This window comes from Suricata suricatta, chromosome 14 (assembly GCF_006229205.1).
Source record: "Suricata suricatta isolate VVHF042 chromosome 14, meerkat_22Aug2017_6uvM2_HiC, whole genome shotgun sequence".
In the NCBI taxonomy this organism is placed as follows: domain Eukaryota; kingdom Metazoa; phylum Chordata; class Mammalia; order Carnivora; family Herpestidae; genus Suricata; species Suricata suricatta.
The window spans coordinates 76,142,909-76,159,350 of record NC_043713.1 but is presented as its reverse complement, the minus strand read 5'-3'; the positions used below and the strand labels follow the sequence as shown (position 1 = coordinate 76,159,350).

General features: G+C 51.7%; 1 protein-coding gene across 1 annotated transcript in view; it reads right to left on the bottom strand.

The window, feature by feature from the left end:
• The window catches only part of KSR2 (kinase suppressor of ras 2), a 410,482-nt gene that overhangs the window by 43,037 nt on the left and 351,003 nt on the right, over positions 1-16,442 (bottom strand). Inside the window, 2 exon segments of the mRNA XM_029922908.1 lie at positions 13,184-13,551; positions 15,501-15,549. Of these exon segments, the coding sequence (XP_029778768.1) occupies positions 13,184-13,551; positions 15,501-15,549 (417 nt within the window).

Here is a 16,442-nt window from a genome sequence, read left to right as displayed (position 1 = left end):
AAGCAGGCTCCAGGCTCTGAGCTGTCAGCACAGAGCCCGACATGGAGCTCGAATCCAGGAACTGTGAGATCATGACCTGAGCTGAAGTTGGACGCTTAACCAACTGAGCCACCCAGGCGCCCCAATAAACATAAAAAAAAGAGGGCGGAAGGGGCTCCTGGGTGGCTCAGTTGGTTAAGCATCTGGCTCAATTTCAGCTCCAGATCATGAGCTTATGGGTCATGAGTTTGAGCTCTGCATTGGGCTCCACACTGTGGAGCCTGCTTGGGATTCTCTCTCTTTCTCTCTCTCTCTCTCTCCTCTCTGCCCCTCTCCAGCCCTCTCTCTCTCTCTCTCTCTCAAAGTAAATAAATAAACTTAATAAAAAGAGTGATGGACTTAGGCACAGCTGGGAAGGGAAAAGACAGCTCGCTGTGGACTGGGGTCTGTGTTAGACAGTCCTGCGTTCACATCCGGCCTCTCCCCAGCTCTATAGCCTTAGGCACGTTGCTTCCTCTGCTTCCTTGTCTGTAAATGGAGGGGCTGAAGGGCCCTTCCCTCAGAGGGCTGTCAAACCCATTCTAAAGACAGAAAAACGAGTGTTTGCAGGCTGGCGGACCAGATTGCAGGGACCTGGCTTCTAATTACAGCCTCGCCTCCCTCCTTGAAGCTGCCCCCTGCTCCCGAGTCTGTCAGCGACGCCGAGCAGACCGTCCCTCTGGCTTCTGGAACACATCTTAAGGACCTGATGTTGCCCACACTTGCTTTCAAAACATGGGAGGGCGGCCGGCTATTTTTAACTTGGGCAAATAGTGAAAGATGTTGAAAATGCCTTTGTTTCCAAAGGACCGCCAGCTTGCTGTCGCTCTCCCCGAAGGGAGGCCTGCCAAGTGTCTTTCGGAACCTGGGACATTCAAACCCACATGTGTTCCCACCCATGTCTGATGAGAATCAACACTAACCATCCACACCATTCTCAGAAGGGGGGCGGGGGACAGATGAACAGCCCGCCGCAAGCTCCTCTAACAAAAGGGATTACCCCAAAGTGGTCTTTCTAAAACATACACCAGATTGATTCACTCCTCTGGCTGAAACTCTGGGCGGCTCCCTGTGCCTCTGGGAGAAAAGTCCAGATTCCTTAGTTTGGCTCACAGGGTCCTTTCAGTCTCTAGCTTCTTCTCTCGTGCTAATGCCCATATAGAGCCTGCACTCCAGCTCCCGACTCCTCTGCCCCTTCCCTGCCCTGTTCCCTCCCACCTCCAGCCCTTTGCATTGCGATTCTTGGTGTTTAAAAAAAAAAAAACGGTATTGGCATTCTTAAGTTTATTTATTTATTTTGAGGGAGAGTCAGAGAGCGAGGGTGCGCAAGGAGGCGAGGGGCAGAGGCAGATGGAGAGAGAGAAAATCCCAAGAGGTTCTGCACTGCTCCCATGGAGCCCGATGCGGGGCTCGAACCCACACCCCGTAAGATCATGACCTGAGCCAAAGTCAAGAGTCGGATGCTTAACCAACCGAGCCACCCAGGCGTCCCCAAGAATGCCAATTCCTTCTTGTCCATGTGGCCAATTCCTTGGTTGGGTAAGGAGCCAGCTGTGGGTCTCCACAACCCCGTAGATCCTATTGCAGAGATTAGGACACTGTTTGGGGATCATCCAGTAACCTGTCTGTGAGATCCACGGCAGAGGTCGTGCCTTCCCTTCCTCACTCCCACCATCACACCCAGAACCTTACACATGATGAATGTTTGTGGCCAATACCCCCTCATCACTCAGGCTCTGTATTGTATTGCTGTAGTTTACATCACATGATTGGCATCTCTTTTCTTTTTATCCCGGTTAATTCTCCCACATCCTATGGGCAAACCGCCCCCCCCCCGCCCAGTTTGTACTACATTTCACTTATGTCCCACTCATTTCTCGGTGATTCTGAATAAATAGTACCACTCATTGTTTGCTGCTACACTTGCTAGAGGATCGGGCTGTGATAATATGTGTGAATGTATTTTTGGAAACGGTTATCCATTCATTCAACAAGGATTTAAGGAGGAGCTTGGATTTTAGAGGCTGGGGATACAGGGGTGAGTCAAATAGCTGAGCTCCTGCTTTCCTGGGGCTTATGTTCTAAGGTGGAGGAAGGGGTGTAGGGAAAAGAGATGAAAAGCAAGCAGACAAACTGAGGGACAAAATATTGCCTCATGGTGAGAAGTGCTGTAATGGAAATGAAACAGTGATGTCACAGAAGGGAGTTGGCGGGGGGGGGGGTGGGCCGTGGGGCACCACTTTGGACTGGCTTCAGGACCCCAGGCTCCTCTGGTTTCCAGTAGCCCTGACCATTGCTTCTCGGTCCCCTGTGCACGGGGACCCTTCCCCGCCAAGACACGCAGTGCCGGAATGCTCCAGGCTCCGTCCTTGGGCACCTCCTCCTGCTCCTCCCCGGACGGCCTCAGCTTCAATCACCACTTCTCTGCAGACGACTCACACACGGTTATTTCCAGCCGCAACCTCCCATCTGAGCTGGAGACCAGTGTATCCGGCTCCTTCCCCAGCATCTCCTCACGGACGGCTGGTGGCTGACGGAGGTGAAGTAACATGGCCAGGAGCGGAGCTGGGCTATAAGGCCAAGGGGTCAAACCACAGCCCTCACCTCATGTCACTTGATATTATAATGAACACAAAGCACCTGTGGCTTGCGGGATGCCAAGGGGGCAAAATACGGCTGCTCTCCATTGCTGCGTCCGCCACCCTGATCGCCATTGTCATTGTCAGAAAATCATCACTATTGCATAAGGGCACATGTACCCCAGTGTTCATAGCGGCACTTTCAACAATAGCCAAAGCATGGAAAGAGCCAAAATGTCTATCAACAGACGAATGGATCAAGAAGATGTGGCTTATATATACAACAGAACACCACATGGCAATGAGAAAGAATGAAATCTGGCCATTTGTAGCAACGTGGATGGAATTCGAGGGTGTCATGCTGAGTGAAATAAGTCAGGCAGAGAAGGACAGATGCCATATGTTTTCACTCATATGTGGAACAGGAGAAACTTAACAGAGGACCATGGGGGAGGGGGAGGGGAAGACAGTTAAGGAGAGGGAGGGAGGCAAACCATAAGAAATTCTTAAATACTGAGAACAAACAGGGTTGATGGGGGAGGGGGAAAAGGGAAGGGGGTGATGGGCATGGAGGAAGGCACTTGTGGGGATGAGCACTGGGTGTTGTATGGAAGCCAACTTGACAATAAACTATAATAAAAAATAAATTCCAACAAAAAAGAGAATATCATCAGTATTACTACAGCAACTGGGAGATACAAGGTATTGAGCACCTCTGCTTATCGAAGGCATTGGGCTAGAGCCCCATCGCTTCTTATTACTACCTTGGAAGAGAGAAAAAGTCATCCCATTTTACAGATGGAGAAACAAAGGTACACAAAAGTGAAGAAATTTGTGGCAGACTCAAGTCCTCCAGAAGGGAGTGTTCATACATATACTTGGTGACAACAGCACGTACACAGAACAGTGCTGCTGGGTGAGCCTATCTTCAGGGGGAGAGATGATCTATCCATAAATGTGTGTCAAAGAGCAGCTGGCTCTCCGCCAAAACCCATGTCATCTTCCTCCTGGGGATACAGCTGGCTCTTCCTCAGCCTCCCTCCCAGTCAGATGTGGTCACGGGACATGCCAGCCCATGACACCTGCGTAGAATCCTGCACACCATTTGTAAGGATGGCAAACAAACATCCCATGTGACCTCTATGCAGTTTTCCTCTTTCCCTGGCTAGAAGCAGAGGACTCTGAGCCTTAAGGATGGATCCAAAAGATGGGATTGGTCTTAGACCCCTCCCCACACCTACCACCCAGCAGCACCCACCTGGGACTATTATGTGAGCAAGAAACAGACTTCTATTGTGTTCAGCCACGTAATGCTTTAAGACTTACTTGTTACAGCAGCTACTCCTGCTCTGACAAATACAAACTGCGTTTGCATGTACACTGAGAGAACTGCCTGGAAGGAAAAACAAAATGCCAACGTGGTTGCCTCTGGTGGCAGACATTACAGGTGAATTTCATTTTCTCCTTCTCACTGATCTGCATTCTCATTAACAAACAAGCTGTCACCTGGGCAGTGAGACACACAAGTCACTTGTTAAGCGATAAGAGACGGTAGGCACGCTCATTTAGGATCTCTGAGATCCGAGGAACGTGGTGGCTGGTGGCAGAGTCTTCACCCAGGCGGGTCCTCTGCTGGTCATGTGATCATTTACCAACAGGCGTGTGCAACATACATGAGATGATGCTAATAATAATAATGATAATGATGCAGTGCATTTATAGCGCCTCCTTCACAAAAGTCCCGGGGTGCTCTACATTCTAGCACAATTAAAGGCAGCCACAGACAAAAACCTTTTCAGCTGTGCTTTATAAAGGGAAAGCAATTCAGCTTTTTGAACATAAAAGGAAGCCGATTCTACTAGATGACGGGGGACAGAGTTTTCATGTGCTCAGCGCCCCCTCCCCCACTCCTGTATGTTATATTTAGGACAATCAAACTGGCCCGGAGGGGGGAAAAAAATCAGAAAGCCTACAAGTACAGAGTTATAGGAAAAGCAAGTCAAGATCTCATTCGGGCACAGAGTTACTACTGTTTTAGCAGAAGGCAGGGCCCCTCATTTGTCTGTCTGTCAAACACTGTAGTTTGGCGCCATTATGGTTGAAAGCATGAAAAACAAGAACTGATTTGAAGTTGGAAATCACCTATTAAGCAGCTCCTGATATTGACCAGATTTAGAATGATATGCAAATGAGGCCCCACGGATTTCATTACTACCTTGTGCCCGGGAGACGGCTGTGGCTGGATGCCGCGTTCATACACAGTCAACCTCACATGACCGCAAAACTGTACTCAGACTCTGGGCACCCGGCGATGGGGTGGGACGGAGGACACCTGCCCAGTGAGGAATTTAACAAAAATCTTCCTGAAAGCAGTGAGGGAATCCTGTCCTTCCTTCTCTTTCCTGGGGCACATCCCAAGCCCCTGTATCGCTCAGGCGTCTTTCCTGAGCCCCACACAAGCGGGAACACCTCGCTGACAGGACACACCAGACTCCTGTTTCCTCTCCATGTGTCCTTCAGGGCTGGGCCGGGCCGATGCCATCACTGTTCTCACCAAATGAGCTCTCATACACTGAACCAACAAGCTGAGTGCTAGAGGAGGCAGCAAGCAGCCAAGTCATCAGGAAACTTCCAGAGTGGTGTGAGTAACTGGTTTAGAATCCCTCACCGGTTCCCTACTGCAACAGAATAAACTCCACACTTTTATTGGCATGTCTAAGGCCCTGTAGCCCTGTTCCTAGCACTCACATGCTTTCTTGTGGTCCATCTCATTCCCGCCTCAGGGCCTTTGCACCTGCTGTCCACTCCCTGGACTGCTCTTTCTCTGCTGCTCATCATTAGGTCTCAGTTAAAGGTCACCTCCTCTAAGACACCTCTTCTGAGCCCCTCCTCAAAGTAGCCCTCCTGTCACTCTGAATCTTCCTTGTTTGTGGCCCTCCTAGCATGCAATGCTTTAATTACTACACCTAATTGTCTGTTTCTTTGTTACTGACAGTCTTCTTTTGCTGGAATGGAAAGTCTCTGTGCGAACTCTAGGAACTGTGTTCTGGGCACCTAGCGTGCAGCCCGCCACTCAGCCAGGGTCCCATACGTGTTTGCAGAAGGCCGTGAACTCGCGGTAGCACTGAAGTGAATGGGTGCCTCTCGGGCCGCTGCTGGGGTTCGCTTCGGGACATTCCAGGCCCTTGCCCCTTTTGGACCCAGTTGCTCACCTCTCGGTGCCGCCTGGCAGAATCGCTTGGTGAGGGTGTGGGAAGTTTTGGGGTGCACAGCTCTCGGCAGCAGAAAGTCCGTTCGCCCAGGGTAGGAAGTGGGAACCCATTTCTTTAGAACAACGGCTCTGAGCTTGAGCGTGCAGAAGAGGCTGCTGGGGGACGTCTTAAAACCCGGCGAGCTGGACCCACGCCCGAGCTTCCAAATGGGAGGGAAGAGATTCTTTACCTGACATTGCCTTTCTCTTTTTTTGTTTTTAAAAACAAATATCCCCCTTTCAGAGTGAGACCGCAAGCAGAGAAAAGGAGCAGAGAGGGAATCCCAAGCAGGAGCCCGAAGCAGGGCTCGAACTCATGACCCTGAGATCATGCCCTGAAGCGAAATCAAGAGTGGGACACGTAACCATTCATCACCCAGGCGCCCCTTACATTTGCCTTTCTAAAAAGTCCCCAGGGGATGCTGGCCAGGGGTCCGCACTGTGAAGCATGGCTTTAAATCATTTGGGGATTTTAGAAAAAAGACTGGAGGAGGGCAATGGGGGGGCTAATAGGCTACGGGAACTTTGTGAGTTGCTAATAGTAATAAAATGAGTCTTCTGAAGGGAAAGAGCAAGTGAGCAAGTGTGTGGTTTATAAGGTGAAGAGCGAGAGAGAAAGAGAAAGTAGGTAACGTGGAACATGTACGGAAGCATGTGTGCACGCGTGTGTGCTGGTCCCTAGCACTCACAGGACATGTCAGTGCATTCTCAGAATCGAAGCCACAAGAAACGAAACCAGTTTAAGAAGCCAGTGGCTCTCAAACTGTGGTGGATCAAGTCCTCCGGGACACAATCAGAATGACAGAGGCTATGGCTCATTGAACTAAGATGGGTACTGTCCCCAAGTCCCCCAGGTAAGTGTGACATGATCCGCGGTGGTGAACTCCCGCAGAGAAGCAACACACTAGACTAATATTTAGATATATGTTTGCTCAATTCCAGGTTCTCCCACTTACTTGTCCTATGACCTGGGCAGAAGCTCTCGGCGCCCACCTGACCTCAGTTTTCCCATCCGTAAAACGGGCACAATAATAAATGGGAGAAGCTCGCCATGCCTGGCCTGAAGCAAAGCCCTGGAGGAAGGGTGGTGCAATGCGTTGCTCTGGGGGCTCTGCGTTTATCAGCATTAAATAGAAGTGCCCCTCAGGCCAGGAGATGGTTTCAGACACCAGCATCAGCTGTGCCTCCTGCAGGTGCAAGTCAAGGAAACAGGTGATGGCGCCACGCCCCTGCCCTGTCCCTGGAGCTCACCCCGTCTTCCCTTCCAGAGACATGGGGGCCAGTGAGGGCGTTGGGACGTTGTGGTAAACCTTTCCAGGAAGAATGGGGCGGCTTCTCCCTCCCCAGGCCCCCCCCATCCCCCTTGGCGATGACAAGAGTGAGCGGCTTGAGTGCACACCCCACACAGCGACCACACAGGGCGCCCCTCACGAGCCCGCTTCCTGGTCTGGCTGCGGGCAGCGGGCTGGGCTGGGGGGAAAGAACGCTGGCGCCTGGTGAAGTCATCTGCTCTGGCCATGGGGTGGGGAGGGGAAGCCGGGCGATAAACGGACATTTCCTTGAGCTTTTGTGGCCTCGGCAGCTGTCAAAATACGCCCCTTTGGCCCTCGCCCTCTATGTTGGGAGTTTCTTGGGTTTTGTTTGTCGCTGCCGCCCACAACCCACCTGCTACCCTGAGCATAAAATCCAGACATCTTGCTGGTCTTCCGGGCCGTACAGGAGAGGGTCTCGGGGGGGTCTCCCAGCTGCCAGATAGAGTCACGAGGGGCAGTTTTGTACAGAGACCCGAGGCCTGAACAGACTAATTAAATCAAAGACTCTCAGGCACTGGTTCTCACCTGGGGGTGACTTTGCCCCTGGGGACATCTGGCAGTATGTGAAGACATTTTCGGTTCTCACAACGAGGGACTTGGTACTATTGGCATCTCGTGGGTGGGGGGCAGGGATCTTGCTAACCATTTTACGGTGCACAGGCCGGACCTCTCTAAATGAATGATACGGTCCCCAATGTCACAGAACTGAGGCTGAAAGACTGTTGTAGGCATTGGGCTTGTTTTAAAAAGTGCCCGCCTCCACCAGGCGTGAGCACCCCTCCCCCCCCAGGCTGGTTCCCGCCAGCTTCTGTCCTCACTGGCTCCCCTCTCCTCCTTCCCTACCACGTTCTGCCACTACAGTCCTCTTTCCAGGCCTGAAGCACACCCTGCTCATAGCTACCCCTGGGCCTTTGCATCTACTGTTCCCTCTACTGGGTGTGCCCTGCCCCAAGTCTGCAGAGCTGGCTCCTCGCACTCAGGTCTCTGCCCAAACGTCACTTCTTCAGAGAGGCTGCCTTGATCCTCACCCCCACACAGCGTGCACCTAAGATAACTCCAGTCCCCCGGTCTCTGTGCAGCACGGCTCTGGTTTCTTTCCTTCAACACGCTGGGACCTTCTCAAATGATCTCATGACGACTTGCCACTGGAAGCACAGCACTCTGAGAACAGGGTGCACGTCTGTCTTGCTCACCACAGCCCCTAACATCCAGGAAAGTGCCTGGCCCATAAGGTGTTTACTAAACATCTGATGAATGAATGAATGAATCAATGAATCAATGAATGGACACGCTTTGGGGGAGGATGGGGTTTGCAAGCGGTCAGACAGTGACGTGCCTTCATAGAGACCTGCGCTCCTATCCCGGCCCCACTTTCCTCTCCTGGCCTCAGTTTCCACGTCTGTAGTCTGGCCCGTATGGGTTCAGTGGGATCAGGCTCCCCTGAATGAGGCCCTCTTGGTGACAGCCACTGGAGCGTTTTGCTTTGGTTTTGTCTCCATGGCACCCAGCTAAGGCGGGCTGGTCCACACTCCTGTCAGCACCAGAAAAACAACAAATTTCTTCCCGCTGAGATCCTATTTGTAATGTTGTCTGGTTTATTTATTTTTTATTTTTTTAACGTTTATTTATTTTTGAGAGACAGAGAGACACAGAGTGAGCAGGGTAGGGGCAGAGAGAGAGGGAGACACAGAATCTGAAGCAGGCTCCAGGCTCTGAGCTGTCAGCACAGAGCCTGACACAGGGCTCAAACCCATGAACCGTGAGATCGTGACCTGAGCTGAAGTCAGATGCTTAACCGACTGAGCCACCCAGGTGCCCCTGGTCTATTTTTTTTAAACTTCCCTGTTTCCATTTCCCTCTGCATTCTGCTGGGGACACAGGAGGCACCCCCTGCTAATACTCCCTAGGATGTGGTTCCCAAATATTAGTCGGGTTAGAATGGCCTGGGGGCGTGGTTAGAAAGTCTTAACCTACAAACAGACTTGATTCCCAAGATCCAAGGTGATGTGATAGACTGAAAACTAGAGCCCGAAGATATCCAGCTTCTGATCCCTGGAAACTGTGACCTCAATATTGCAAAAGGGACTCTGTAGATATGATTTAAATTGAGCGCCTTGAGGGGCACCAGGGTGGCTCCATCTGTTAAGTTCTGTGCTGACAGCTCAGAGGCTGGTGCCTCCTTCTGATTCTGTGTCTCCCTCTCTCTCTGTGCCTTCCCCAGCTCACACTGTCTCTCTCTCAAAAATAAATAAACAGTAAGTGTCTTGAAATGGGAGATGTTTCTGGGTGGCTGGGTCCCCAATGCAATCCCAAGTGTCCCTGTTAGAGTGAGACCTGACCATGAAGTAGGCTGTGTGACCACGGAGCAAGAGGCTATGCTGCTGGCCTTGAAGATGGAGGAAGGGGCCACAAGCCAAAGACTACGAGGAATGTTTCTAGAAGCTGGAAAAGACAAGGACACGTTCTGCTTCAGAGCCTCCAGAAAGGAGAAGAACCCTTCACTTTAGAGACCCACTCTGGATTTCCAACCTCCAGAACTGCAGAATGATAAAGGCGTGTCGTTTGTAAAATGTTCCTTTGTTTATTTTCAGGGAGGGGGAGAGAGAGGAGTAGAGAGAATCCCAAGCAGGCTCCATGCTCAGCACAGAGCCCAACGTGGGGCTCAAACTCACGAACTGTGAGATCATGACTTGAGCTGAAATCAAGAGTAGGATGCTTAACCCACTGAGCCACCCAGGGGTCCCCATTCCAAGCCACCAAGTGTGTACTAATCACAAGGTCCCTGGGAAATATAACCCCCAGCTATCTGCATTTGAAAGGCCTTCCTCCCCTTGTCCACTCTGACCCAGGGGCCCCAGGGGGACCATCCTTCCAGACGCCCTGCCCCAGAGCGGTTCCAGGCTGCTCCTTGAGCCAGCCCATCCCCCGAGAGCCAAAGCATTGTGTCAGCGTTGGAGGGACCCAGCCACAAACATCTACTTCTGCCTCCTCATTAGCAGATGGGGACACTGAGGCCCGGGGAACGCGGCAGCAAGGCAGAAAAATGAGAGATGTTTTCATTCAACTCTGTCGGCTTTCAGATTCCATTTGGAGTTTTTAAAATGAGCGATTGTGCAGACTGCCAATAGCTGTGCAATAATCTCATAATGACACAATCGTGAAACGATTTAGCAATCCTGCTGCTAATCGTATTTGTGGGTACAGCAATTGGGTAACTAGTTGGTTATTACTCATTCCCCAAGAGCCATACACATCGCATTACAAGGAAGCTAATCTTAGAAATACTTGTTAACTTCGATGATAATTACTAAGTAATTGGCTAGAACACGCCATTGTGAATTTAGCCGGAATATGCCAGGTAATTATCTGGTCTTATGTTCTCTGTAAAATAAATCCAGGGCCCCAAAATTGTTCCAGTTGGTTGGCGATTGTCCAGCCATCGACCTCTGCCAGCCAACGATGCGGATGCAGGTGATTAATCCAATTACTCGAATATCACGTTTCAAACCGAATGTCTGGAGAAGAGGCCTGGGGGTCGACAAATGGACGGAGCTCGACGGGAGGAAGGGACGCACGAGCCCCTCCCTAAGATAAATATGTAATGACACAACGATATGGAATAAATGCCACTTTGGGGCTCATCTGGCTTCTTCACGCAAAATACCAAAACCCTCCAGAGACCAATGACACGTCCCAAAGCTGCATCTTTATCACGGCGCCAGGAAAAGGCTGCGCTATTTGCGAAATCTGCAGGCAGTTATGTCGCCCGGGGAGGGGGGGCCAGAGTTTGTACAGAATAGAAAAGGGCCAGAAATGCAGCTGGCTTAGGGGATGAGTGGCACACGTTCATAATGACCACTCGATCCTCAAGGATGGTTTTTCGCCCACTCTGTCCACCTCCAACAAGCCGGCCCTGGGGGAAGGGGTGAGGGAGGCTGGGAACTGGGATCCACCAATAACACCGGGTGAGTCAGAGGGCGGGAGGCCAGAGGTTCGCAGAAGCGCCAGGCAAAGGAGAGGAGACGGTGGATTACAAGTCTCTAGTTTGGGGAATGTAAAAAAGAGGAGTTAATAAGCCAGAAGGTGAGGAGGACTAGAGAGAAATATGGGTGATGGACTGGTGGGGAGTGGTGAACAGAAGGCCAGCGGTGTGCACCCCAAATAAAGGGGCAGGCAAGGGGACGCCACATGCTAGATGACAGAGGAGGAGAGGAGCGGTGGCAGGTTTTAGAAGCGGTCATAAATCGTCCCTCTCCCTGCATCTATGTCCCTGCAATGGGACGCTGCAAACCTCCCATACAGAAGTAGAGTAGTTTCTTCATGCTGTGAATCTATGTTGACTGCGTGACTTGGTCTGGCCAATGTATATCGGTCAATGCAACACAGAGGAGTGAAAGGCACTTGTCCATCAGGGCTTGACCTCTTCCTTCCCTGGGATCCCCGAGACCACTATGGGAATGAGCCCAAGCTAAGCTGCTGGGGGATACGACACCATGAGGAGGAGAATGGGGGCACCCCGGCTGATAACCTGCCAACCTGCAGACATGTGAGTGAGACCCTCCAAGAATGACCAGCCCCCTGTCTGACCTGCCCGCTGACCACACAAATATCCAAGAGCCCAGCTACTGGGCCTGGTTCAGCACAGAACTGTCCACAGAATAGAGGAAAACTCTGAGTATAGGGGTAATTTGTTACTCAGCAAGCACTTACTGATACACTCACCTCATGAGAACAGCTCAGCCCCTAATATGACCTGAACTGATTATTTGAGAGATTCTTCTGTCCTTTTTGGAGTTGAGGACAACCATTTTTACCCTGGTCTAAGGAGGACTCAAGGGCCATCTCTCGATCTCCAATCCTTTGAAAACATTTGCCCCTGGACACATGGATTCCAGTCAATCCATCATCTGCATAAGCAGTGATGACAGACAATAACTCATTTTCCTCTGACCACTGAGATCTTATAAATAGACTCAAGGATGCTGTGTATCACAAGGGAAAAGATCCCAACACACCAGGTCTTCCCTGAGCTCACAGCTCCTGTTAGGGCACCTGCCTGGAGGAGGAGAGGCTTGCGTCCTTGGGATCTTATCACCTGAGCTGAGAATGGGAAGGAGACAGCTCCTAAGTGAGTCTTGGCATCACAGGCCACACCAAGGACAGCACCACTGTCCCAGTCCCAACGCAACAGGAGAATTACAGCCAGAGTTTAAGCACACACCAAAGGACAGTTTCACAACTGCTCATCTGAAACCAGAGCTATTTTTTCCCCAGTGCCCCACGTCACTGGGGGAGATTAGAGAGCAAGTTCAGGAAAGTTGCTATCACCTGACATTTTTGCCAGTTCTCTATTGACCATGGACCCTGGATATTAAAAATAGCAGGGGTAAAGCTCTCCAAATGTTCTCTACTGCTTTCACGAAAGCCACAGTAACAGTTGTCAGAATCTTAGCCCAGCAAAGTGGAGACCAAGGGCCAAATCCAGCATGTTGCTAGCTTTTATAAGTAAAGTTTTATTGGCACCCAACCATGTATATCCACATACATCTTGTCTGTGGCTACTTTCACGCCCCAGAGGGAGAGCTGAGCAGCTGCTACAGCAACTGCCTGGCCCATAAAGCCACAACCATTCACTATTGGGCCCTTTACAGAAAAAGTCTGCCAACTTCTGACTTCGTCAAATCAGATATATTTACGTGTGGAGACGGTGAGTCTCAGCGATATTGTTTCACAAGCACTCGGAGCACAGGGGGATCTAGAACCGACTTCCCTCCCTTCCCATTCAGTGCTCTCCCCGTGGCACGGCTCTGCCAAAGAGTTTTACCATCAAAGGCATTTCCTGGACGCTCAAATCTTAGAACCACACAACTGCGAATGGCAGACCTAGAGACGCTCCATCCTCCAGAACGAGGAGTCAACCAGAAGCCTCCCCCCTCCCCCCACCCCCCCACACGCTTCTCATCGTGGTCAGGAGCACAGCGCTGGGCGGGGATCCACGGTGCGGGAGCCCAGGCAGGACTGACCTGGTGATGATGGCCAGGTGGGGCGGGCTCATGCAGGCGCCCATGAACAGCACCACGTTCTCATGCCGCGTCTGCCGGTAGGCCATCACCTCCCGCTTGAAGGCCTTGAGCTGTTCTTCGTTATCCCTCTCGATGTCAATGAGCCGGATGGCCACCTCGCCGTGCCAGCGGCCGTGGTACACCTGCCCGAAGCGGCCCTTTCCGATGAGCTCGCCGATCTCCAGCTGCTCAAACGGGATGTCCCACTCCTGCAGGAAGATGCTGGTCTGGCTGGCCTTGCGTGGGAAGCTCCGGGCTGAGAGCAAGGACAGGTTCATCTCCTCGAAGTCGTCCTCCGACTCCTCAGCCTCGTCATGGCCCTCTTCATTCTGTGGGCAGATAGGGGGGAGCGGTCAGAGCGGCTCCCACACCGCTCCCCCTTCCCACGAGGGTCCCGTTGTGCACGTGCAGGTCTGAACACGTTTTGGCGCGTGTGCACCCAGATCTATTAGCTCAGGCCACTCTTGTCTAGAATCGTATACAATGAAGGAGGTGAAAGGGAGATCATGGTAATCCAACGGTCCTGTGCTATGGAGGAAACTGAGGATCATAGAGGAGAAATGCCAGGGGGCCACCCATTCCGGTTTGCTGGGACTTTCCTGGTTTGGGCACTGAAAGACCCCTCGGTGGGGGGACCTGACAGGCTCAGTCAGCAGAGCATGTGATTCTTGATCTCAAGGTTGTAAGCTGGAGTCCCACACCGGGCGTAGAGATTAAAGACCCTGTTGACAAACCCCTCTGTCCCAGCAAACGGGGTTGACTGCTCATCCTAGGAGATGCCCGGCTATCACACAGACAGGCAGAACTAGGGTTAAAAGTCGGGTGTCTCAACTCCTAATATCCAACGCCCTCCTATTCTACCGTGGTGTCTTGGCCTGCCTACTCACACGTGTGTGATAAAGGCGACAGGCTCAACTATGGGGGCATCAGGTGTCTGCATAGAACCTGTGACAGCCCTCAGTGTAGAGTGCCTTTTGATTTCCCCCAGGGAATCTGGAATTGATGAGTCAGAAAAAGGGAGCGGTCAGAGCTACTCTGCACTGACCAGACCAGCTGCCTGGGCTTCCTACGCAGCCGCCAGGGCAGAGGATAGAAGGGAGGCTGGTGGGATGGGTTTAACAATGAGAAGACATGAGCTGAAACCTGGCCTCTGTGTGGGCAAGGCACTCTACCGTGAGGGTTGTCACATGTCCTATGCAGACACCTGATGCCCCCATAGTTTAGCCTGTCGCCTTTATCACACACGTGTAACTAGGCAAGCCAAGACATCATGGGCAAGCCACGTGACTTTCCTGAGACTTCCTTTTCCTGTCATGAAGTGTAGCGAATCAAATCCGCCTCTGGGGATGGCGTGAGGTTTCCAGTGAGATGAACGCTGGGTAAGTTCCTTGTACGGACCTGCCCACCTCTATGCAACAGGCACTGAGCTTCCTGGGAAAATGCAGATTCCTGGGCCCTCCCCAGGGCTGCTGAATCAGAAAGCAGGCGGCCAGGGGCAGAAATCTGCATTTGTATCCGGCACACCCACGCAGCCCAGGGACACCTACTTGTGACCACTACAGATCATTAACTGCTCAAGGGCCAGGGACCCATGTTCCCAGCATGGGGGCTGGGAGTGCCCCGCCCCCTGGCTCCTTTAGCTGGAGGGAGGGAGGAGCAGGCGCCCCGGCTGATGAAGCAGCCTCAGAAAGTGGCCCCTCGGCCTGTTGTGGTCTTCCTGAGCAAACGGTCCCTCACAGCCCACTCAGGAGAAATGACACGGGACACATCGGCTTCCCCCAGGATAATTTTTCAAAGACCACAGTACGGCAGAAAGGACGGGATTTTCTCCGGAAAGCCTGGCTCTATTCCTTTCAGTTCAGGACACACCGGCAGGGCCAAGGGGTTCCTGGTTCTCACCAAGGGCACTTCGTTGATTTCTCAAAGACCATTCTCAAAGGCCTGCCAAGCTCAATGTCCCCAGGACCCCGCCTCGTCCAATGTAGTCTTTGGAAGGCAGTGGGGCACAGCCGCCTTGGTATTCACCTGGCCCTAAACTGATTTTTCAGCTAAGAATGCAAATCTCTTGCCAACTTCTGCACAGCCAGCTTTTCCATGATGCGCACCATATAACGGACCATTAGGCTTGGGGCCGTGAGGGGCCACCACTCGTTAGAACATCCATCAGACAGGGCCACCCCGCCCCCCTCCACCCCAAGCCCTCTGCGTCATTAAAGACACCCATCTGAGCGCTGGGCGGCCGGAGGGGAAAAGGTGCTTCGCCCTCTCCAAATCTCACCTCTGAGGTTGGCTCCACTTCAATTTGAAGTAATGGATTTCCTTCCAAGCTTTAAAGAAAAGAAAAATAAGTGTGACCCTCAGGTGCAGACGTAGGTCTGTGTATTGTTTAGCCGTGTATGGAGAATCTTCAAATGAGAAGCCCTCACCATCAAGCCTTTATCTCAAAATCCACTTCAACACTTGTGTTTAAACTAATCCACAACCCTGTCATGAAGAAACAATGATAAGGACACTGTTTTAAATAGATTTTTTTTTCTGGGCTGCTCAGGGCTCATTTTTCTTTATTGCTTTAGTTTCCACTAATCTAGCAGCCTCCTTATAAATTAGTCTAAATGCCCTGGGCAGAAGAGTCTTCGGAAGTCTGGCTGTTTGCTAGAAAGGAATTAATGGGAGCTCTAAAGTGGGGCGCCTGGGGGGGGTTCAGTCGGTTGGGCGGCCATCTTTGGCTCAGGGCATGATCTCGCAGTTCACAAGTTCGAGCCCCGCATAGGGCTCTGTGCTGACAGCTCAGAGCCTGGACCCTGCTTCAGATTCTGTGTCTCCCTCTCTCTGCTCTTCCCCTGCTCATGCTCTGTCTGTCTCTCTCTCAGAAATAAATAAACATTAAAACTCTTTAAAAAAATGAGAGCTCTAAAGTTCACTCGGGTTCGGAATCTTCTGGAAGAACTTTAGTGTTTGGGATTACTGGTACCACCCTGGTTTTTGAAAATCGGCACCACACTGCTTTGCTTTTATGAAAGAGCTACATTGGTGTCTGTTTTGCTAAACAAGAAAAAGGGTGAAAAGCAAAACTTGCCTCAGCTTCCGTTTTGCAGCGAGCCATTACAGAGGCGGCGGGCCCCCTGCGCAGTGTGAGTGGTGGGGGCCGCCAAGATCCTTCCCTGGGAGCCGCCCTCAGCCTCTCCCCATCAAGCCTCCATACCTCTGACCTGTATCTCTG